Here is a 25,034-nt window from a genome sequence, read left to right on the forward strand (position 1 = left end):
ACAAAACAGAAATAGACTAAACAGACATAGAAAACAAACTTATGGTTACCAAAGGGGAAAGGGATAAGTTAGGAGCTTGAGATTGAAATATACACATTATTATGATGAATAGAATAGAATAGAATATGAATATTATGAATATACACATTATTATGAATATTATATGAATAGACAACCACAAGGACCTATTGTATAGCACATGGAACTATACTCAATACCTTGTAATAAGAATATGTGTGTGTGTATGTGTGTGTGTGTGTGTGTATATATATATATATATATATATATATATATTCTTTTTTACATTCTCTTCCATTATATGTGGGACTTCCCTGATAGGTCAATTGGTAAAGAATCCACCTGCAATGCAGGAGACCCCAGTTCGATCCTGGGTCAAGAAGATCCACTGGAGAAGGGATAGGCTACCCACTCCAGTATTCTTGGGCTTCTCTTGTGGCTCAGCTGATAAAGAATCCACCCACAACGCGAGAGACCTGGGTTCAATCCCTGGGTTGGGAAGATCCCCTGGATAAGGGAAAGGCTACCCAATCCAGTCCATGGGGTCACAAAGAGTCGGACATGACTGAGTGACTTGCATTTCACTTCAGTGTGTGTGTGTGTGTGTGTGTGTGTGTGTGTGTATAAATTTGTGTGCTTAGTCACACAGCCGTGTCTGACTCTTTGAGACCCTATGGACTATAGCCTGTCAGGCTCCTCTGTCCATGGAATTCTCCAGGCAAGAGAATACTGGAGTGGGTAGCCATTCCCTTCTCCAGGGGATCTTCTCCACCCAGGGATCCAACCCAGGTCTCCCACATTGCAGGCCAATTCCTTAACATCTGAGCCACCAGGGAAGCCCATATATATATAATATATATATAACTGAATCACTTTGCTGTATACCTGTAACTAACACAATATTGTAAACCAACTATAGTTCAATAAAAGTTTAAAAAAAAAGACTGATAAATGGGGTGTGTCTTAGGCCAATGTTCACATCAACCAGGCTATAGTATCAAGTACCTTAAATATTAAGGTCCAGTCAATGCTTCTTAAAGTTTATTGTGATTTCAGGTCAACCAAGGATCTTGTTCTAATGAATATTCTGATTGAATCTGGCTTAGGGCACAACATTCTTCATTTCCAACAAGCTCCCAGATGAAGCTAATGCTGTTGGTTCATGAATCACACCCTGAGAATCTGGGGTACATTTTGGTGAAGAACTAAGGACATGGGCTTTGGGATCTGAAATGTAGGGTGGGGCCTATTATATACTAGTTGGGTCACTTAACCTGAGACTCATGTCTCCAGTTTTGTCCTTTGTCTTTTTTAAACACAGATAATAGGTAACAATTTATAAAGTCCCTGATGTACAGTAGGTGCTCAATAAATGTCACTTCTTTGATCCCTTCTCTTATCACTGCCCAGAGCAAAGGGAATGATGGTGTCAGGGTTCAGCTTTACAAAAAGAAAGGTGAAGAAAAACCAAAATGAGAGATTCAATAGCTAAGCAACAAGAAGAGTTGTTCATCATCTGAATCTTAGACACCAGACACTCATCCAAACTGTGTGTCTCAATTCAGCAAATGTGCTTTGCTCCAAAGACAAGTATAAAAACAGGAGGAATAGGTGACACACAACACATTTTCAAGTATATGTATCTTCAAGTACCCAGGAATAACTTGTAACAGAACACATGAGAGCTATTAGGAAAGTGAATTTAATGAAAAAGATATTACACTTTGCAGCAAGTACAGAGTGGCACAAAGCTTTGGTCTGGGGGACACAATCCATACAGAAGCTTAGAAGTAGGCATCTTAAGTGTTTAAGCATTGCTACTGATTTTGCACTATACATGGCAAAACAAGTACATAGGAACAATCATTTGTAGCCAATAATAAAACCAAGAAAACCAGCAAAATAAATGCAGACCTCCCATCTTCTCCAGGTAATTTTTTTAATGTTTGAGAAATTTTTAAGAAATTTTAAATGTTTAAGAAACAATAATTCTTAAATCTTCCATCCTTTTCTCTCTCTCTTTAAAACCAATGACACTGTATTGTACACTTAAAAATCTGTTAAGAGGGTACATCTCCCATTAAGTGTTCTTACCACAGTGGAAAAAAAGAAATCAATGAGTTATTAAGCCACAAAATACACGGAGGAACTTAAATGCATATTGCTAAGCGAAAGAAGCAAGTTGGAAAAGGCTATATACTGTATGATTGGTTCCAACTATATAACATTCTGGAAAAAGGCAAAACTATAGAGACAGTAAAAAAGACCAGTGGTTGTGAGGGGTTGGAGTGCAGGGGATTTTTAGCCCAGCAAAATGATTCTGTATGAGATTGTAATTGTTAATACATGATATCAAGCATTTGCTAAAACCCATACCACTGTAAAATACCAAGAGTGAGCCCAAATGTAAACTATGGACTTCAATGAACAATAACACACCAATGTTGGTTAATCAATTGTATTAACATATCACACCACCACCACACCAACGGAAGACGTTAATTACAGGAGAAACTTGCAGGGGGAGGGGAATGGTAGTATATGGCAACTCTGTACTTTCTGTTTAATTTTTCTACAAACCTAATACTTCTTTAATTTCTTAAAGTCTAAAAATTTAAAAACAAGGAGATCAACTTCCTAGCAAAGCCAGAGCTTAGGAGAGTAAATTGGCAGACAAAGCAGTTGCATGCTAGGGACAAGGCAGATACAGGTGACCCAGTCATTGGCAGAGTTTGGAAAATTTCCACTCTTACTTCTTCCCAAGGAGAGCTGCCATTCCAGTGCCCCAGGAACCCAGCAATCCTCAGGTGTTCTTAGGTATTGCAAGTGTGTCTTCCCTCTCCAGTCCACTAAATGCTTGGATTCATCTTCAGGCCCAGAGAAAAACAGCCTGCCTATGACAACCACACTCAATCCAGCAACAGGGACCTAGTGCATTCAGAGTTGGGCCAGTGTTTGCCCTGATGATGTGGTGTCCGTCTCTGAGGTTCTTTAAATATTTGTATTGATACAACATTTATTTTGAGAAATGCTGCCTAGTGGAAGGGATAAAGGAAATGTCCAAAGGAGGCCACCCTTCTCCCCCTTTCCCTATGTCCTTAGCAATTCATGCCTGGCCCAAGTTACATACTCCATTCAGGAAAACAGAAGCCCAGTCTCTAATCAAACCTGTCATTCATCAACCATGAATTGCTGTTCATTTCTCTACTCAAGAAGACAGTATTTCTTCTTGCTAATACCATAGTCTTTCCAGGAGGAGTTCCCCATCTCACTATACTTTCACAGGGATGTTTAGTACCCCTTGCAGTTTGATTCCTTAGAAAGCAGTCAGGGTAACCCCCCTCCCCCAACCTGGCTTTGTGCATTCAGATGCTTTGCCAACAAATGACTGTTACAGAGCTGGTTTCAGAGGTGATAGAAAAGACCTGAAAATTAATAATAACATTTCCATTAATCCAAAAACATTAAGGACATCTCCCATCTTCGGAGCTACACCCCATCTATCAGAGGCACAATGTAAGATGATACTTAGGAATTAAGAAGGACAAATTAATTGAGGGTAATAAAAAAGGTCAAAAGCAAGAAGATTCAGAAAAGTCTACACATTTCTTTCTTCATAGCGACTGAAAACCAATGAACTCTCTTCAAGATGTCAATTTATGAATAATGAATATTGGAAAGGATGGAAAAGCAAATATATTCCTGATATGCAATCACTCTAACTACAGTTCAAACATAAATGATTGACATAAACTGTTTTGTAAGGGGATGGCTCCCCTCCCTGTTTTCAAATGGGAAAGATTTTAAAAGATTTTACTGGTAGAATGGGCAGGGGTGGGAGAGAGGCTCAAGAGGGGATATGAGTGAGTATGCTGCTGCTGCTGCTGCTGCTAAGTCGCTTCAGTCGTGTCCGACTCTGTGTGACCCCATAGACCGCAGCCCACCAGACTCCGCCTTCCAGGCAAGAACATTGGAGTGGGTTGCCATTTCCTTACATATGGCCAATTCATGTTATTGTCCAGCAGAAGTTAATGCAACATGGTAAAGCAATTATATCCCAATTTTAAAAATCCATAAATAAATAAATAAATAAAACATTTTTACTGTTGGGACCCATCAGTTCCCATAGATTTGCACAAACAGGTTTCAACTTTCTGAAGACAAAATGAACCTCTGGCTAAGTAGAAAATCATACTTGGAAGGAGCAATTAGATTCCTTCCCCCAGAGTAAGCAGATAAAAACAATAAAAGGGTAAAAATACTTTGACTCAAGTTCATATCTAGTTCTCTGCCCTTCTATAAAGAGACATTTTTTTCCTTAGCAAATGCCAATGATTTTAACTTTTGCTTTAACTATTATACTGAAATATTTTACTTGCTTGTTGTATTAATTTCTGCCTCAATCAGAGACAAAGGAAAACAAAATAAGAGACATTTATCCTCCTTGCTGAAATACTGGAAATAAAAACATGATCTACTCCCTATAGGCGTATTTTGTCACTTATAGGCAATACTAACTATATATTCTATCTCCCTTTTCCAAGTATGAAAGGAACCCTCTTGCCGGTATAGGTCAATAAATTCTAATGTGGTAAATGAGAAAGAAGTACTAATCTTTAAAACACCATGCATTCCTCATAATGACCACAGCATTTATATTTCTATGGAATTTGTTTTGACAGGATGGTAAATTTCCTTCTCTAGATAAAAAGTGAGATTCTGAACAACCACCCTGTGAGGAAGGCAGGTTTGATCTCCCTGACATAGGAGATAAGTGATGGGCCATAGTAAGAAATGGTCATTACATTGAAAATGTTAAGGAAAAGGGTGGAAAGATAGTTTATGGTTTCTACAACCTCTTAACAAAAAGCTGACACAGTCTCTCTTTCAATCAAATGAAACACTTTTGCAAAACTTAATATCTAATCAGATGAAGTAGGAAATTCCACAATGGATGATATAGCAAAGTAAGGAGTTTTGGGGGTATTTTTTGTATTGTTGCTATACACTGGAGACTACTTCATAATAATGAATGATTAAGACCTAGCTAAAGACCCAGGAAAAGAAGGGTTTAAGAGATTATGAACTACAGATTGCTATCTCAGTTCAGTTCAGTTCAGTTCAGTCGCTCAGTCGTGTCCGACTCTTTGCGACCCCATGAGTTGCAGCCTGTCTGTCTCTGGCCTCCCTGTCTATCACGAACTCCCGGAGTTCACTCAGACTCATGTCCATCGAGTCGGTGATGCCATCCAGCCATCTCATCCTCTGTCATCCCCTTCTCCTCCTGCCCCCAATCCCTCCCAGCATCAGGGTCCTTTCCAAAGAGTCAATCCCCTGCATGAGGTGGCCAAAGTATTAGAGCTTCAGCTTTAGTTAGCATCAGTCCTTCCAATGAACACCCAGGACTGGTCTCCTTTAGGATGGACTGGTTGGATCTCCTTGCAGTCCAAGGGACTCTCAAGAGTGTTCTCCAACACCACAGTTCAAAAGCATCAATTCTTTGGTGCTCAGCTTTCTTCACAGTCCAACTCTCACATCCATACATGACCACTGGAAAAACCATACTCTTGACTAGACGGACCTTTGTTGGCAAAGTAATGTCTCTGCTTTTGAATATGCTATCTAGGTTGGTCATAACTTTCCTTCCAAGGAGTAAGTGTCTTTTAATTTCATGGCTGCAATCACCATCTGCAGTGATTTTGGAGCCCCAAAAAATAAAGTCTGCCACTGTTTCCACTGTTTCTCCATCTATTTCCCATGAAGTGATGGGACCAGATGCCATGATCTTAGTTTTCTGAACGTTGAACTTTAAGCCAACTTTTTCACTCTACTCTTTCACTTTCATCAGGAGGCTTTTTAGTTCCTCTTCACTTTCTGCCATAAGGGTGGTGCCATCTACATATCTGAGGTTATTGATATTTCTCCCAGCAATCTTGATTCCAGCTTGTTGCTATCTCTAGATCACTAATAATGATCATTTTTTCACAGTGGGTTAGAAGTGACAAAGCATATTTACCTATATTACTTCATTTGATATCTTCAATTACTCCAAAGCAGCCCAATTATTCCTATTTTCCAGGCAACTAGATCAAGGCCTAGATTGGATGATGAACTTGACTGAGGTCACACAGTTGGTAAGTAGTCAAGAGTTGAGCTTCTGTCAATGTGAGTTCAAGTTCAGGCTCCTTCCATCTCACCATGGTTGCCTCACAATGAATAACATCCGGGTTAATCAAATCCAATGTGTTATCATGATGCAGAGTTGGTGTAAATAATATAGCCAATGTAATTTCTCCTCAAATAAAATCTTCCTCAAACTGTGATCCATTTGTATTAGAATCACCCAAGAAGCTTGATAAAAATGATGGAATTTCATGGAGATTTTGTTCAGTAGGCTTGGAGCAATGCTCTGAAATCAATGTATTACATTCACACCCCATATTCAGATAATCCTGTGGAATCCTTGATATGGCCCAATTTCCATGGCTCTTGTTCAAGCCTTGTAAGATCCAATTTTGCTATAATGGTGCCTATATAAACTTCCTCATTCTATTTCTTTTCATTAACTTCAGAGGTCATAAATATACCATTGTGGGAGGAAACCTTTTCTGCCAACTTCTAAAAGCAATGCTCGGTTTCATGTGAAGTATCTACATGGAAGAAAAACACTGATCACAGCCCAAAATGCCATCGTAGTTTACTCTGAGTTGCTTCTGGGACTTGATATCCTGATCCAGTTTGCTTCTAAGAGTGGGCTTTACCCTTATTTTTTCCACAGCTATCTCCTCCCCTGCCAAATAGAAACCTTGGAGTAGAAGATACTGCTGCTGCTAATATTACTGTCAATATGGTGGGCTCAATTCACCCATTAGTTAAGTACTTAGAGATGATTCATCATATATTTAAGCTTTTTCTAAGAAAAAGGAAATCAAAATAAAAAGTCCCATCAAAATATCTTTGTGGCTGGTGCTTTTGTGACCTGGAAAATCCATATCCTGATGATTCCAATGACATTAACAACAAACGGCAAAATGAGAGCTGATATACTGGGTCTTCCGTGTGTCCTGCAGGTGCTATTTACAAACGGAATAGTTGAAATCAGGCTTGTAAGCTTGTCAGGGTCTCTTTATAACTTGTCTGATTCAACTAAGAAAAAAATTGAGGGCTGCTTGAATAAGGAGTAGGATCCTCCAGGCAAGGCCATGGTCTTCTCTTCTGAGAAGCTGAGATGCTAGGCTGGAGAGAACACTCTGTGCTTTATCTATGCCAAGAGAAGCTGAATGTGCTGCCTAGGATTGTAAGTAAAGTACTTATAGTGCTGTGCTGTGTTCAGTCACTTCCGTAATGTCTGACTCTTTGTGACCTTATAGACTGTAGCCCGCCAGGCTCCTCTGTCCATGGGATTCTCCAGGCAAGAAGAAAGGTTGCTTTTAAAAGACCAGAGTCAGATATTTTTCTTGATCTATGTGGATCTCAGTTCCCTGTAACAGTGATCTCTAAAGCTATCTATATTCTAACATTCTTTTACTGCTTTTTCACTTTCACTTAATCCACAAATATTTTATTACCTGCTCTTAATTAAGCATGGGGGATACAGCTATGAAATAATATGAATATCATCTCTCTCTGCCCCTCTGAATCTTATATTCTTGGGATGTGGTGGGAAGGGAATTGACACAGGCATAATAGGACTCATTACATGAATAATTTATTAAAATTGTGATGTATGTAGTGAAGGGGAAAGAGAGGCAGGTGACCTAGTCAGGCAGAGGGGCATCAGGAGAGATTTCCCTGAGCAGGTAACATTTTAGACCTGGATGATGAATGGAAATCAGGTCAATGAAGAGAAAGAGCAAGAAGATTCCATTGCAAAGGCTGTGAGAGAGACTAGAGGCTGGCACAGTTGAAAAGTAGAGAAATGCATTGTGTAGCTGAAAGGGGAGAAAGGAAGGAGGCATGGTGTGGGGTGAGCTGGAGGCAGCAGTCATCTAATACAGGGCCTAGCAGGCCATGAGCAGGAATTTGGATTTTATTCACAGGGCAATGGAAAGCCACAGAAGGTTTTAAAGGATGATCAGATTCGCAATTTTTAAACGATCATCACCGACTCAATGGACATGAGTCTGAGTGAACTCCGGGAGTTGGCGATGGACGGGAGGCCTGGCATGCTGCCATCCATGGGGTCACAAAGAGTCGGACACGACTGAGTGACTGAGCTGAACTAAACCGGGGATAGACAGATAGCCAATGATGTGTAAGTATAGCCTACTGGTAGAAGTTGAATTTAGGTGGTGGGTATAAGGGTATTCACTATAAAATCATTTCAACTTTCCTATATGTTTAAACATTTTAAATTAACATGCTGGGAAAATCTGGCCACTGTGTGGAGGGTAGATTGAAGCAGGGCAAGAGTGGCTGCAAAAATAGCAGTTAGGAGACTTGTAACAATTACAGAGAGGGGTAATGGTCACTTATACCTAGGTGGTGGCATGGAGATGGTGAGAGTTGGACAGGTTTTTGAGATCTTTAGGAGATATAATCAATATGATTTCCTGATTAATTTTGCCTCAGGGTAAGGAAGAAGCATAAATCAAAAATCACTAATTTAGAAAGATATATGTACCCAATGTTCACAGCACCAGTATTTACAATAGCCAAGGTATGGATGCAACCTAGATGCCCATCAACAGAGGAATGGATAAAAACGATATGGTACATATATACAATGAAATATTACTCAACCATAGTAAAGAGTGAAATAATGCCATTCGTAGCAACATGGATGCACTTACTTGTAGGGCATTATGCTAAATGAAATAAGTCAGAGAAAGACAAATACTGTATGCTATCACTTGTATGTGGAATCTAAAAAATACAACAAACTAGTGAATATAAAACAGAGGGGCTTCCCTGATGGTTCAGAGGTTAAGAATCTGCCTTGCAAAGCAGGGGACACTGGTTTAATTCCTGGTTCAGAAAGATTCCACATGCTTCAGAGCAGCTAAGCCCATGGACCACAACTACTGAGCTAGCTCTCTAGAGCCCTCGATCCACAACTACTGAAGCTGCAGTGCCTAGAGCCCAGGCTTCATAAGAGAAGCCACAGCAACAAGAAAAAGCCACACACTACAACTATACAGAGTAGCCCTTGCTCGCCATAGCTAGAGAAAAGCTTATGCACAGCAACAAAGACCCAAAGCATCCAAAAATTAAAAAACAAACACAAAAAATTCACAGTTACAGAGGACTAGTGGTTACCAGTGGGGAGAAGTGTAGGGGGAGGGGCAAGATATGTAAGTGAGTTAGTGAAGTCGCTCAGTCGTGTCCGACTCTTTGTGACCCCATGGACTGCAGCCTGCCAGGCTCCTCCATCCATGGGATTTTCCAGGAAAGAATACTGGAGTGCGGTTGCCATTTCCTTCTCCAAAGATATGTAAAAGGAGGTACAAATTACTAGGTATAAAATAAATAAGTTATAAGGATACAGTACATGGAATATGGTCACTATTTTATAGTAAGTTTACATGAATATAATCTGTAAAAATATCAAATTACTATGTTGTACAGCTAAAACTAATATTGTAAGTCTGCTATATGTCAACGAAAAGAAAAGGTCACTACCCAGTGTCTAGTTAGTATAACCTGGTGGATGATGGGTCAAGGTACTGAGACAGAATGTAGTGGAGCAGAAAGACATAGGTGTAAGAAAAAGGGTGGAATAAAGAGTTCATTTTTTACTATGTTGAGAGTATGAGCAATCCTGGTGGAGATATCATATAAACCGCTGGATCAGGGCCTGGGGCTGAGAGAAAGGGTCTGGTTTGGGGATGCGAATTTAAAGTCATAAGTATATAAATGGTCATAAAACAATGAGGATACAATACATGATAATACCTGAGGATGGATAAAGTGAGGAGAAAAGAGAACAAGCATCAAAGAATCCAATGTTTAGAGGGACTTGCCTGGTGGTCCAGTGGTTTGGAATCCACCTTTCACTGCAGGGGATGCAGATTCAACCTCTGGTAAGGGAAGTAAGATCTCACATGCCGTGGGGCAAGTAAGCCTGCTTGCCACAACTAGAGAGCCTGCATGCTCTAGAGAATAAGAGAAACCCACGTGCTGCAACTAGAGAAAGCCCCTGTGCTGCAATGAAGAAGACACAGCGCAGCCAAAAAAAAAAAAAAAAAAAAGGAATCCAAAGTAAAGCATTTTACAATCTTTAACAGACAAGGAAAGGGAACAATTAATTAAATCGAAAAATTAGGCATGAATGATATTAGAGAAGGCCTCTATTGATGGGCTTTTGGATGTTTTCCAATCTTTTCCAAGAAATATCCTTGTATGTACTCATTTTTAACATATTTATCAATCTCTGTAGGATAAATAACCAAAAGTAGAATTGACATGTAATATACAGATCTCATTTTGAATTTAGAAGTGTTTACTCTGGAAAAAAATTGCTTCAAAAAGCCACCATAGATAGCTTAATTAACCATATTAAATGTAGTATTTGATAAGAATGGTTAAATAAATTTAATCCACCCCTATAATGTAGTACACTGTAGCCATATAAAAAGAAAGAGGCTGTCAATATATTCTGATATGGAAGAGGAAAGGGTAAGACTTGCTTTTCACAATTTTGAACTACTTTAATTTTGTGCCATTCACATGTATCATTTATATTAAAAATCTTTTTTGTGCTTCTAAATTATACTTTAAAAAAAGTAACCTAAAAGATCAACTTGCCTTTTATTTCTGAGAGCCACACCAACAGGATTCTGATGGACTTTGGCATACCTGGGCCTTACATTATGGAAACACCCTGTTAGATGTTGGATTTTATGAAATCATAATACTCTCACAGTTGCTCTAACTGTGGCAAAAGTCTGAATATATGAAATTCATGCTCATCTTGAGTTCAAGATATTTTGGAATTAATTTTGCCACTTTCATTATTAGTGAATAAACCTACTTCAGTCTGTCTACTTTAGAAATGTCTCCAGGCTTACCCTCTCACCTCCCCTAAAAATGTCATTGAGGATATACTGAGTCATGGCAAGTCTGAAGACATTTATTCTACCAATATAAGGAAGTAGTGATGATCGTACAGTTTTTGTTTTCTGTTTTTATGAAGGGCAACATAGAGATACAGGTGTGAGTTTTAAAAATTGTATCATATGCCCTAAGCTACACTAGACTAATAACTTCCATTTCCTAGAACTGGATAGCCTATTTTTGAATAACAGTGAATATGGATTGTTATTCACCTTACTAAGAATAATGGTAAATATATTCTTAAATTTGTTTTCAAAATTCAAAAAGAAATTTAGAATATGGAAGAATTAGCTACCTGAAGATGATTCTAGCTTTCCTACTACTAAAATTCAGTATCCATTCCTTTAAGGATTTTTACATGAATTCAAGTGAAAAAATGAGCTGAGAGGCTAGAATATGACTCCAGAAGAAGACTGTGTCAAGTATATTCATATACAAACATTCAGACTTGACTCCACCTCCCGCCATCTATGTGCTCTTGCCCATCATAATTAGCATAGGATCACGCCAAGTGGAAGACCACAGCCGACAGAACACTGGCTTAGGAGTTACACCCTGTGTTTAAGTCCAGATACACTCACAGATTTTATATGATCTTAAGCAAGTCATCTTTGCTCTATGGGCTTCAGATTTGGACTGTGCAAAATGAGGAACAGGTCCAAGGTCCCTTTTCAGCATTAACTCCCTTTGCATCTAAGTTTGGTGGCTAAAGCCTCTGCATTTCCAAGTGACAGAGGTAGGATGGAACTATTGGTCACAATCCTTCATCTCTTCCAGCACCCTCACTCTTGCCATGGCTTCAGTGTGAGCAGAATATATTTCCCTGCCTCTTGATATGGGGCTTGGCCATGTGACTTCTTTTGAGCAACAGGATACAGCAGATGTAATACAAGTAGGGGCTCAAAAATGTGCATTGATTATTCCCTTTTAGTTAATGGCTTAGAACATTTTATAAATGTTTACAACACAGCTCTCTCAATAGCTAGGTCATAATTAGGGTGACCCTACATCCCAATTTTCTCAGGTCAGTCCTGGTTTACATCTGATGTCCTGGTGTAATGATTTAGGTCTCTTCACTCCCCAAAATGGGATGATTTAGAGTATCAATTACATAGTCACCACAGGAAAAAAAAAAAAAAACCTCAGTTCATCTTGAAAATTCACCCGGCTAATCCACAAGTTAGCTACAACAACAGGACCACCCTCTTGCCCGAGCAACCATCCCCACAGTGACTTCTTTGGATCGTGGGGATTCCTGGGGCGAGGAAAGGGTAGCCAGTATCCCTTCTTCTTACTCTGCAAGAGGCTTACGTTCCAAGTGGTTCCCTGTTACCTTCAACCTTGAGAAAACCGAAAGTCACTCACAATTAGAAGAAGCTGGGGGGCTCCCAATCTCAACTGTAGTTCCAAATAAACATATGCCATTTCCCCTATGAGATAAAGCCCATGAGCTATTGCACAATGTGTTTGTTAACAGGACCATGTGGTATACTTTTTATCATCCAGTCAAAAAAGCCCTAGCCTGTGGACATAGAGAGTACATGCTTTTATAAGACAGCTGGCGAGATCCTAGCTATTCATAACATTGACATCTCTCCCCTTATGTCCCAATAGGCTCAGGTGAGAAATGGCAAGGAAGCCGACTCCAGGTCGTGAGCCTACCACTGGTAGGAAATAACAACCAGACAGTCCTGGGAGGCCTTACTTTGGAGAGCTGGTACCTTCAGAGCTTGCTCTTCCCCATGCTGGCACGGAGCATGAGTACGCCCTCTACAGGAGTTCCGGGATTGTCTGCCATCTTCTGCCAGAGGCGCTGCTCTTCCCCTTGAGAGTCCATCCAATCCACGTTCTTCCCATGGCTCACACCTAAAGAAGCAAAAGGGGAGCATTATACTTTAGAATTGAAATATTTTCATCTTCTGGACTGATACCCATCAACCTCTACTGACCAGAAAGACCTTCACTGGTTTGTTCTCACCATATCTAGTGAGTGATGTTAGTGTGGAATACATCCTTTGCAGGCGACATTACTCTCTTCTGCCTAGGTGATGGCGAACAGATTATGATGGCCCTGGAGGCTTGTTTCATACTCACTTTGGTAGCTTAAGTAGAAAGCTGGCTCATCTTGACTGAGTTAACATGTCAGAAGAACAGGCTGAACTGGTTCCAAGGCTCTCCCTTTTGAACGAGGCCACTTCTGTGACCTCGGAGTTGTCATTTTAGTGGCAGAGACAGCCTTAATCTATACATAAGCAGAGCATCACAGGGGTGGGGTCGTTCTCCACAGGAAAGCCAAGCCTGTTGCATGCAGACTGTGGCTGGCCTAGTGTTGTTGTTGCTGCTGCTAAGTCGCTTCAGTCGTGTCCGACTCTGTGCAACCCCATAGACGGCAGCCCACTAGGCTCCCCCGTCCCTGGGATTCTCCAGGCAAGAACACTGGAGTGGGTTGCCATTTCCTTCTCCAATGCATGAAAGTGGAAAGTCAAAGTGAAGCCGCTCAGTCATGTCCGACTCTTAGCGACCCCATGGACTGCAGCCCACCAGGCACCTCTGTCCATGGGATTTTCCAGGCAAGAGTACTGGAGTGGGTTAGGATAATGAAAGTTTGCAGGGCTGCACCTGCTCTGCTGCTAAAACTTTCCCAATTCACTCTGTTATAGCTGTGTCTTGTGTCACCAATTCTGTGTTTCTGTGACCTGTCTGAACAACATGAGACATTATTTTTTAGGGAAAAAATGGATTTCCTTTCAATTCAACCAGTGTTGAGTAAAGGCTGCAAGCCCTGGACAGCACTGAGAAGAACATGAAGTTGGTCTGGGAAGTCCTTCGCTGTGTATTGTCATTGTCAGAAGCATGTGTCATCACGGTGGCTGTCTCCTAAGCAAATCCTGAAGTAAGGCCCAAGAAAGTAGCTGAAATTCACTCAGACTAAAGTGTAAATGATATTTTATAAGAGGTCCAAATATAAGAATGATGCACCCCAGACTTCTAGCTGAAGGATACAAAGTTACAGAATACTATTTTTAACAGTGAGCCGAACCTTGGATAAAGGAATAGAGCATCTATAGAAACCTCGAGAGTCAGCTAAGCAGAAATTACATATACACCTATGACTCATTACACCTGTAGAAACCACTCCCTGGCCCCACACCGAGTTAGACTATCTAAGGGTACCCTAGTCCCTCACCGCTTCCAGAATTCAAACGAACTCCTCCCAGAAAGATGTTGCTGGAAAAGGCCTCCTTGTCCCAGATGGTAAGTTCTAGGCAAACATGCTTTATATCCTGGGGATGCAGGCCACTGAACACGAAAGTATGATTCCACTGAGGGTTCAGACTCTTTTTTATTACCAGAGTTTTGTGCTTGGTGGCTTTGCTATCATCAGGGAGCAGGTAGCTGCAGGAGAAAACACAATCAAGTCATCAGTGAGACAGTGAAGCAGAAAAGGGCATCCTTGCATAGTCATTTCAATTTCCCATAATTCCTGGTGTGTACCTGGGTGTGTGTGTTTGATTATCTTTCCCAGCACCTTATATGCTTACATCTGGGTTGATATAGTGGAATGGTTTATTATCTCTTGTAAGTGGGGGCAAGAGTAGAATGCCCACACTCTCCTTTCTAATCCTATTGGTCCTTCCCTCATCTTGAAATGAAAATACCTCCTGTGGGAGACACTCTGTAATAATGTCCTGCCTCCCATCATCACTGGCTCACCTCTGTGGGGACGTGATGCCAGGAAGAACACTTCCTGCCATGCTGACAGGTTCCCACCTTAAGCGCCTGTGTCTCTTGGCTTCTCCAATTAAGGACTTTGGTGCTCTGTGAGCCGACTCAGCTTACACGCAGGAAACCCTGGATTACTGGGAATTTCATGTCCCTTGGAACAACCCTCAACCACTGAGTTTTAGAAATTGGTGGATGAGGAGACTTCCCTGGCGGTCCAGTGGTTGAGACTCCCCTGCTGATATCACATGCGGCACAGATTCATTCTTCATCAGGGAACTAAAATCACACATGTTGTACAGCACAGCTAAAAAATAAATTGAAGTAAAGGAAATTGGTGGATGAGTCTCCCAGCTTTCCTGTCCCTTGAAGGGACAATCCTAAGGTATATTTCAAAGAGCTGCTTAACACTTCATTAGTGGAAATGACCCCATTTGACCACAGTAGGAACCTGCCTAGTAACATTTTTATCAGCTTCTCTCCCTTCCCTGTCTCATTTTCCTTACTCTGTTTTTGATCATAGTACCTGATGAGTCAGGCACTTTTGGGAAGGAGACTTATGGATATGGAATTAGTACATCAAAATAACATGAACAATACCAAAAATAATCTTACAATAAAGAAGATACATTATGACACTTGAGATTTCATTTCATGTACCAAACAGATGCTGCTTATCTCCCAACATTCATTCTCTCTCCTATTTGTCTCCAAAAAAAGAAAGCCTTATTTTTTCAGTTAGGCACAAGATTGTCCAGAATAAAGACTACATTCCCTAGCCTCCCTTATAGCTCATATAGCCAGGTGACTAAGTTCTGGCCAATGGGATACCTTACCCTTAGTGTTTGTTTCCATACAAAGACTGTTGTTTAAGACACTCTTATGTTGGGTCATGGACCGAGTATTTAAGGTTATATGTTATAATATTAAATTTTATAGAAGGGACTATTCCTGCTCTCTCATGCTCTTAAAAAAAAAAAAAAATTGAGGTCCTTTTAAAATAGCTCAATGGTTAACTGTAACTAGGGACAGAATTTACTAGAAAGTTACTGGCCTTAAAAATATATCCTTTATTTTCTCTTCTTTCATACATGTTCAACATGATAAAGTAAAAACTGTTTCAGAAGAATGTCAAGTCATTTGTGCAAGGGCACAATGAGTTCATGAGCAAGGAGCCATCCCCTCATCCCACCAGTGAGCAGGAAGAGGCCTGAATGGGATGGTAGGGCTGGGGAGACACATTTCAATGGCAGGATCCACATAAAAGGAAGGAAGAGTGAGGAAGAGTCAAGGACAGATGGCCGAGAATTCAGGAACACACACTCACCAGCGGGGAAGACCCAGACGTCTGGCTTCCCCTTATTATCGCCCTTACCAAAGCTAGAAGTGTAAGCACAAAGGTTTGACTCATTTCCTCATGGAGGAAATTACTCTTTTCTAAGGAGGGAGGAGGAGAGCAATGATACTGTCATCTGACAAAGAATTAACCTCACGGCAGGCATCACAGGAATTTGTTTTACCTTATGTAGCGTGTGGTACTCTGTGAGAGCAGGGTCCACATCTTATATTGGGAACTGCAAGATTTAACTGCTTGGAACATGCACATTTATGTGTTTGTCTGTATGGATGAAAAATATCCTTCTGGTTTTAGTTTTTCTGATTATAAGAGAAAAATCTCAAATAGAAATCATGAGGGATTTGTCGTTTGGGTTACCTCGAATGGGTAAGATGCCCATCAGAAGGGATGTATTCCCTCAAGAAACTGCCCTAGGTTCCACAAAGTGGGCATAAATGCCCAAGAGTCAGTCTTGGAGCTTCTCCAAGGCACTTCCCAGTGGATATCTTGAGGGATGATGCTCTAGCATCCCCACTTTTTACAATTTCCCCCAAGAGAGAAAAATTCCAAAGATCCAATATTTTGGTTGTTGTCACATACTGCCAGCACCAAAAGATAGCAAAGCACAATACAAGAATATTACATGTAGAAAGGTAAACTTTTTCCTCCTTTGAGAAATAAATCTCACAGGAAAATTCGCCAGGCTTGAAGGTGAGAGTCATGGGAAATTCTGAAATACGCTAGAATAAGCAGATCCCTCTCGTGTTGTTTGCAATGAAAGCACCAGCACTCAAGGGGAGCACTTTTCTAGCACACGTTTAGAATAAGAACAAGACAGAAACCTCACAGCCACCCCTGTCTCCTGCTTCATCTCTCACTAAGTATCATTGAAAATGAGCTCAAACCAAATTACCCCTTCACAAAGCTATCAGAAGTGCCTCCTGATTTCACCGCAGTCAAATTCTTTGCCTCTTTGATGAACACTTCTAGGATTCCTCCAGAGATGATAGATGGATCCTTCTTTTTTCCTCGTTTAAAGGTCTTCTTTCCTGCATCAGTCATCAGAGACAGAGAGAGAAGAAGGGCGGGAGGGAGAGGGGGGAGGGAGGGAGGGAGTGGGTGGAGAGAATGAAAGAAAAAGAGAGGAAGAATGAGGGAGGGGAAGAGAAAAGGGAAGAGAAGAGAGATAGATCATGGGGTCCGTTTCAAAACTGACAAAGACTACAAAGAATTATTTCATTTGGTGAGTGAATGGGCTATGTACATTACTGCATATGTTTCCATGAATTCACTTGAATGTTTTTTACCCTAATGGAATCTTTCTGGATCTTTCATTTGTATTTGTTGAAAAACATAAACAAGTTAAAAAAATTAAATACTCCCCTAAATTGTATAAAGGAATAAAACAGAAAAGACCCCAAGAGCTGCCTGGGCCACATCCCTGCTCTCCATGAGAAACAGCTACAATGAAAGCCACACACATGTGCCAAGATGCACATAGAGAAAATTCCATAACTCCTGCCTTGGATATTATAGTCAACTCCACGCCTGGCTAGCTCTAAAGGCTAAAGCCCAGGCACAGTGACATTTCAGGGTGAGAGAAAACACTCCCCACACCACAATTTTATTCTGATGAAATACTCTCAACATGAATAATGACCACTGCCACCACCACCTTTATTTAACAGTGTTGTAAGCACTTTACAGGAATGAACCTATTTAATAGTTGCAGTATATCCCTATGAAGTGAGGAAACTGAGGTCAAGAGATAGGAAATTACTAGCAAAGGGTCACCATGACAAAGGTGATATGAACAGAAAGATAATGTATGCTGCCTGTAGGAGTGGAGGAAAGAAGGGCAAGAGTGATTTAAATGTGGACTCCATCTGGAATTTTCCTTTGTATTCTGTGTTCCAGGTTAATTTCTTTCTTAAGATGCCCTGAGTAGCTGTGAATCTCATAAATCCAGACAGCAGCTTCCTACACCTCCCCTCTTAGCAGACCATCCCCCATTTCTGCCCCATCCCCCAACCCAGAGGAAGATTCTATATACCTTAGACCTCCAAGAAACAAATATCAACATAAAGGTTCATTTCTAATTATGAACTCTGTCCTTTTCTTGTAACAACCCTTCCCCATATATCTCATGTGTGTGCACGCAAAATCACTTCAGTTGTGTCTCTCTGCGACCCCATGGACTATAGCCTGCTGGGCTCCTCTGTCCATGGGATTCTCCAGGCAAGAATTCTGGAGTGGGTTGCCATTTCCTTCTCCAGGGGATCTTCCTGACCCAGGGATCGAACCCATGTCTCCTATGTCTCCTGCATGGGCCAGTGGGTTCTTTACCACTAGCGCAACCTGGGAAGCCCCGCATACAGTATATACTTCTCAACTCTCCATAAAGGACAGTGATACTCAACCCTTTCCACTTGATGTGAGTTGGCCAAAAAGTTCATTACAGAAGATATTACGGAAAACACCAAATGAACTTCTTAGCTAACCCAATAACATCGTCCACCCAATCCCTCTCCTTACTTCCACACTTCTAGAAACGGAACATCACTGATCAAAGCCAATGATTTTTCTTCCTCTACCTTGAAATTGTCCTAGTGGAGGCATCAGTTTCTCTTCTGGTGGTATGTAACGTAACATGACTGTCAGCTCTCCTTTGTACTGAAGGCTAATATCAGCAGCACATTCCACCTGGCCAAGAGGAGACAGGTAAAAAGAAAAATTCAGAATGCTTATAATTTTGTAGCCTGTGTTTGAATATACAATATTTACTAGGTGGCTTAGATGTGACAATTTATTCCACTTCAATTATGTTGGCACTTACTGGTTTAAGAGCTGCCTCAGGCATGACAAAAGAAAGGCTGGAAAACTCTATGAAGGTATTTGCATATAAATCCCTTCAGTCCCAGCTGACTGTGCAACCCTACAGACTGAAGCCTGCCAGGCTCCTTTGTCCCTGGGGATTCTCCAGGCAAGAATCCTGGAGTGGGTTGCCATGCCCTCCTCCAGGGGATCTTCCCAAACTAGGGATTAAACCTGTGTCTCTTATGTCTCCTGCATTGGAAGGTGGGTTCTTTACCACTAGCACCATCTGGGAAGTTATTTAAACCTTAAAGTAAAAGGAATTTGAGAGGGGAGATATCACACACATTTGGTGAGTCAATGGACACTGAGCGCCTGTGATGCACTGAGGTCTGGACCCATCACTAAACATATACAAATAATTTGGGGGAAAGAGGCAAAAATAAACATCTCACTGATAACAGCCCCAGAAGATACTTCTTTCTGTCTGCCCTTGATGTCACAAGGGTTTCCTACCTCAGTGACCAAGAAAGGGAAAGTAGGCATAATGTCTGATTCTAATTGGGCTGCTAGCCACAAATTCTGAACAGCTACACTGGTAATTCACATCATTAAAATTCAATGTGGAAAAAGTGGCACACTCCAACATTGCTGGTATGACTGTAAAATGGCACAGCCTCTCTGGAAAACAGTCTGGCATTTTCTTAATAGATTAAACAATACTTGGGCATTTATCCCAGGAAAGTGAAAGAATGTGTACACTGAAAAATTCTGTACATACATATTTGCTTCATCTTTATTTGTAGTAGTACAAAACTGGAAAGAAACTGTATGTCCTTCAATAGGTAACTAGTTAAATAAACTGTGGTAAAGCCATACCACAGAGTACTACTCAGGAAGAAAAAGGAAAGGCTAGTGATACCTGCAAAAAGTTGGTTGAATCCCTAGAGAAGGATGCTGAGTGAAAAAAGTCAGCTTAATAGGATAACATACTATACGATTTCATTTATATAACATTCTTGAAAAGATAAAATAATAGATACAGAGAACAGATTCAGGGTTGCTAGGGGTAAGGAAAGGGGTTCCCAGGTGGCTCAGATGGTGAAGGATCTGCCTGCAATGCAGGAGATTCGGGTTCAATCCCTGGGTCAGGAAGATCTGCTGGAGAAGGGAATGGCACCCCACTCCAGTCTTCTTGCCTGGAGGATCCCATGGATGGAGGAGCCTGGTGGGCTGCAGCCATGGGGTCGCAAAGAGTCGGACATGACTGAGTGACACAAACAGGTGTTAGGAATAGGGGTGGCAGAAACGAGGGGGGTGTGGTTATAAAAGACCACAAAGGATCTTTGTGAGGATGGACCTGTTCTGTGTCCTGGCTGTAGGGCTGAATACACAAAGCTACAGTGTTGCAGTGCCAGGTCACTCCAGTCATGTCCAACCCTTTGCAACTCTATGAACTGTAGCCCGCCAGGCTCCTCTGTCCATGGGATTTTCCAGGCAAGAAGACTGGAGTGGCTCACCACGCTCTCCTCCAGGGGATCTTCCCGACCCAGGGATCAAATCTGTGTCTCTTACACCTCCTGTATTGGCAGGTGGGTTCTTTACCACTAGTGCCACCTGGGAAGCCCAACACAAAGCTACACATATGACAAAACTGCATAGAAATTAATGTGCATGCACACAAATGAAAACTGAGGAAATCTGAATAAGACAAGTGGATTATATCAACGTTACCACCTTGGTTGTGCCACTGCTTTATAGCTTTGTCAGATGTGACCACTGGGGGAAACTGGGTAAAAGGATAGGATCTCTCCATGTTATTTTTTACAATAGCATGTGGATCTACAATCTTCTCAAAATCCAATTTTAAATTTGAAAATTCAGTGTGAGCACATACCCAAAGCCTTTGTTCTGTAGGTCTCCCAATGAGACAACTGAACTTTAGATTTTTCATAAATAGGGTAAGAAAAGTAGAGTACTTCCTCAGACTTTTCTTGAGGGAACTTGACTGCTGAGCAATTCTTCAAGGGCTAAGAGCTGCTCTGCTATGAGAGAAGGCAGACTGAAAGAATTCCCAGAAACCCCCAAACCCACAAGAAAGCCTGAGGCTATTCAAACCTCAGCAAAAAAAAAACTGAGACTGACAAAAGGAAACCTTGCTGACTTTCCTTCATTTCAGTTCAGTCGCTCAGTCATGTCCGACTCTTTGTGACCCCATGGACTGCAGCACACCAGGACTCCCTGTCCATCACCAACTCCTAGAGTTCACTCAAACTCATGTCCATTGAGTTGATGATGCCATCCAACCATCTCATCCTCTGTCGTCCCCTTCTCCTCCCGCCTTGTCTTTCCCAGCATCAGGCCCTTTTCCAGTGAGTCAGTTCTTCACATCAGGTGGCCAAAGTATTGGAGTTTCAGCTTCAGCATCAGTCCTTCTAATGAATATTCAGGACTGGTTTCCTTTAGGATGGACTGGTTGGATCTCCTTGCTGTCCAAGGGACTCTCAAGAGTCTTCTCCAACACCACAGTTCAAAAGCATCAATTCTTCCATGCTCAACTTTCTTTATGGTCCAACTCTCACATCCATACATGACTACTGGAAAAACCAGAGCTTTGACTAGATGGACCTTTGTTGGCAAAGTAATGTCTCTGCTTTTTAATATGCTGTCTAGGTTGGTCATAACTTTTCTTCCAAGGAGCAAGTGGCTTTCAATTTCATGGCTGCAGTCACCATCTGCAGTGATTATGGAGCCCCCCAAAATAAAGTCTGCTACTGTTTCCACTGTTTCCCCATCTATTTGCCATGAAGTGATGGGACCAGATGCCATGATCTTAGGTTTCTGAATGTTGAGCTTTAAGCCAGCCTTTTCACTCTCCTCTTTCACTTTCATCAACAGGCTCTTTTGTTCTTCTTCGCTTTCTGCCATAAGGGTGGTGTCATCTGCATCTCTGAGGTTCTTGATATTTCTCCCGGAAATCTTGATTCCAGCTTGTGCTTCATCCAGCCCAGCATTTCTCATGATGTACTCTGCATATAACATAAATAAGCAGGGTGACAATATACAGCCTTGACGTACTCCTTTTCATATTTGGAACCAGTCTGTTGTTCCATGTCCAGTTCTAACTGTTGCTTCTTGACCTGCATACAGATTTCTCAGGAGGCAGGTCAGGTGGCCTGGTATTCTCATCTCTTAAAGATTTTTCCACAGTTTGCTGTGATCCACGCAGTCAAAGGCTTTGGCGTAGTCAATAAAGAAGAAATAGATGTTTTTCTGGAACTCTCTTGCTTTTTCAATGATCCAATGGATGTTGGCAATTTGATCTCTGGTTCCTCTGCCTTTTCTAAATCCAGCTTGAACATCTGGAAGTTCATGGTTCATGTACTGCTGAAGCCTGGCTTGGAGAATTTTGAGCATTACTTTACTAACATGTGAGGTGAGTGCAATTATGCAGTAGTTTGAACATTCTTTGGCATTGCCTTTCTTTGGGATTGGAATGAAAACTGACCTTTTCCAGTCCTGTGGCCACTGTTGAGTTTTCCAAATTTGCTGGCATATTGAGTGCAGCACTTTCACAGCATCATCTTTTAGGATTTGAAAGAGCTCAACTGGAATTCCATCACCTCCACTAGCTTTGTTCATAGTGTTGCTTCCTAAGGCCCACTTGACTTTGCATTCCAGGATGTCTGGCTCTAGGTGAGTGATCACACCTTCTTTTTGGTGGTGATAAACCTTATTAGTAAGGCTGGGAAAATCATTTGAAGCTTTTATTCAGCTATCTTGCCAGAGGCACAAATGAGATTAGGTGGTGAATCAGACTATCCATTTAACATTTAATCTTATTATTCTAAATCAAGTGCCTTATGTGAGGAGTTTTCTTATTGCTTTGATGGTTTCAGGAAAGTTTAGTTTATGTGAAAGTCACAAATGGAAAATTATCATGGGTATTATGACAAATGAAACAGGTCACTGGGTTTGTTTTTCTTTTTGTTACTATAGCTAACGAGGGTTGAGGTATTTGCCCTTTCTCTTTGGATCTGAGTGGGCTCTATGACTGCTCTGACTAGTAGACTATGGCAGAAGTGACAATGTGCCAGTTTCTGGGCTCAGGTCTTAAGATGAACAGCTTCCATTTATTCTCCTGAAATGAATATTCTTGGGATTCTCCTTCTGGGAATCCATGATGTGAGGTCCACATCACATGGAGAAGCCACACATAGGTGCTCTAGTTGGTGGGCTTAGATGAGTTCTTAGCTGGCAGCCAACATCAAGTGTGAGACATCCAACTGGACCAACCAGCCCAGTCAAGCCCTCAGATGACTTCAGCCTCAGTCTACCATCTAGATGCAACCATATGCTGCTAAGTCGCTTCAGTCGTGTCCAACTCTGTGCGACCCCATAGACGGCAGCCCACCAGGTTCCCCCGTCCCTGGGATTCTCCAGGCAAGAACACTGGAGTGGGTTGCCATTTCCTTCTCCAATGCATGAAGGTGAAAAGTGAAAGTGAAGTCACTCAGTCGTGTCCGACACTCAGTGACCCCATGGACTGCAGCCCACCAGGCTCCTCCATCCATGGGATTTTCCAGGCAGGAGTACTGGAGTGGGGTGCCATTGCAACCATATGAGAGATCTTAAATAGAATCACCTTGCTGAGCCCAGTCACCCCCACGGACTCAAGAACAATAATAATAAATGGTTGTTTTAAGCCACTAAGGTTTAGGGTAGTTTTCTATACAGCAACAGTTAACCAGTGCAAGCTCTATTTACTTTCAGCTGAGACGTCTGGGTAGGAAAATGTATTGACAGGGAAAAGTATATGTTCAAGTGTCACATACTATAGATATCTATACTCTACTATACTATCTATACTAATAGCATATTTGCAGAGATTGTAGGATTAAAATCACATACAAAAGAGAGCCCAAGGAGGGAGTCATCTTCAACCTGCACTCAGCTAACATCTTGGGGGTGTTTTTGGGTGTACACTTGCAAGGAAGTTCCAGGGCAATGTCCTCTCCTGACATACTACCATTTTCCACTATTCAGTGAACTTTTGCTCAGAAAAAGGTTGCAGAATTCAATTCAATTCATTCCATTCTACCAACACATATGGAAGGTCTCCTTGTATTGGATTGGACCAAAAGTTCGTTCAGGTTTTCCCGTATAATGGTATGGGAAAACCTGAACAAATTTTTTGGACCACCCAACAGTAATGATTCTTGAGGCATTTTGCTAAGTGCTATGGGGACACAGAGAGATCCTGCTTTCCATGAGTTTTCATTCTATCTAGAAGGAATATACTCCATAGCAACTCTATCAATCTGCTCTTATTTAACTGATTTGTCACATGAATGCTCTCTATTTCCACTGAAGAGCAGGATGCTCTATACAAAGACCATGTATGCCTGCTCCCATCAGTTGAGTCAGCTGCATTCGTCCCCAGAGCTCTTTATGCCAGGCATATTTGTGGCTCTAATTATATAACTGAATGGCACAAACTGAAGAGTCCCTAAAGACAGCTGCTACTATAAAAAATGAGGTTGACCAACTTATAAGAACTAAAGATGTGAAAATAAATTCACTATTGGATTCTATTTGGGCTTGATGCTGTAAAAGATTAGAGGAAAGATCATGAATATTCAGAAAGATCTTGCATTTGGTTGACTTTGCAAGTATTCTGAAACTTTTGTTTCACTCTAGAGAAACTCAAACAAGAAATTGTTGATTAGGATACATTAGGGGCAGAATGTATTCCAGGAGGATATGATAGAGTTTCAACTACTGAAACTATACTCAAAAAAAAAAAGTGCCCCTGTATTAGACAACTTGAAAATGAATACACATTTAAGTTAAAATAAGTGATTAATAAATGCATTGGAAATTCCATAAGGAATGCAATTGGAAAACATTGTATGTGTTTGACTTCTGTGACTTTGTCCATGAACTGACCTATAATTATTAGTCCTGATTTCTTGAAGAAGGTTTCTACCATACAGCAAGCTCGGTGTCACACAAACCATTACAGTTGCTCCAAATACAAGTACAGTACATTCCCTACTGAATGAGTTAAGTTCCGAGAGAGTGCATT

At 41.2% G+C, this 25,034-nt stretch overlaps 1 protein-coding gene across 20 annotated transcripts in view; it reads right to left on the reverse strand.

The window, feature by feature from the left end:
• Window positions 1–25,034, reverse strand: part of SYTL5 (synaptotagmin like 5) — a 291,111-nt gene that overhangs the window by 22,033 nt on the left and 244,044 nt on the right. For 14 of the 20 annotated variants that reach the window (XM_055565071.1, XM_055565073.1, XM_055565070.1 and 11 more), the window contains 4 exons: window positions 18,727–18,835; window positions 17,046–17,181; window positions 14,261–14,469; window positions 6,496–12,939 (listed from right to left, as the gene is read on the reverse strand). In XM_055565071.1, coding sequence (XP_055421046.1) covers window positions 12,797–12,939; window positions 14,261–14,469; window positions 17,046–17,181; window positions 18,727–18,835 — 597 coding nt within the window. In that variant the 3' untranslated portion in view covers window positions 6,496–12,796. Of the gene's footprint in view, window positions 1–6,495; window positions 12,940–14,260; window positions 14,470–14,787; window positions 15,104–17,045; window positions 17,182–18,726; window positions 18,836–25,034 lie in introns of those variants that run through there. The other 6 variants (XR_008708618.1, XM_055565061.1, XM_055565064.1 and 3 more) reach the window with 5 other exon arrangements.

This window comes from Bubalus kerabau, chromosome X, assembly GCF_029407905.1.
Source record: "Bubalus kerabau isolate K-KA32 ecotype Philippines breed swamp buffalo chromosome X, PCC_UOA_SB_1v2, whole genome shotgun sequence".
Classification (NCBI taxonomy): domain Eukaryota; kingdom Metazoa; phylum Chordata; class Mammalia; order Artiodactyla; family Bovidae; genus Bubalus; species Bubalus kerabau.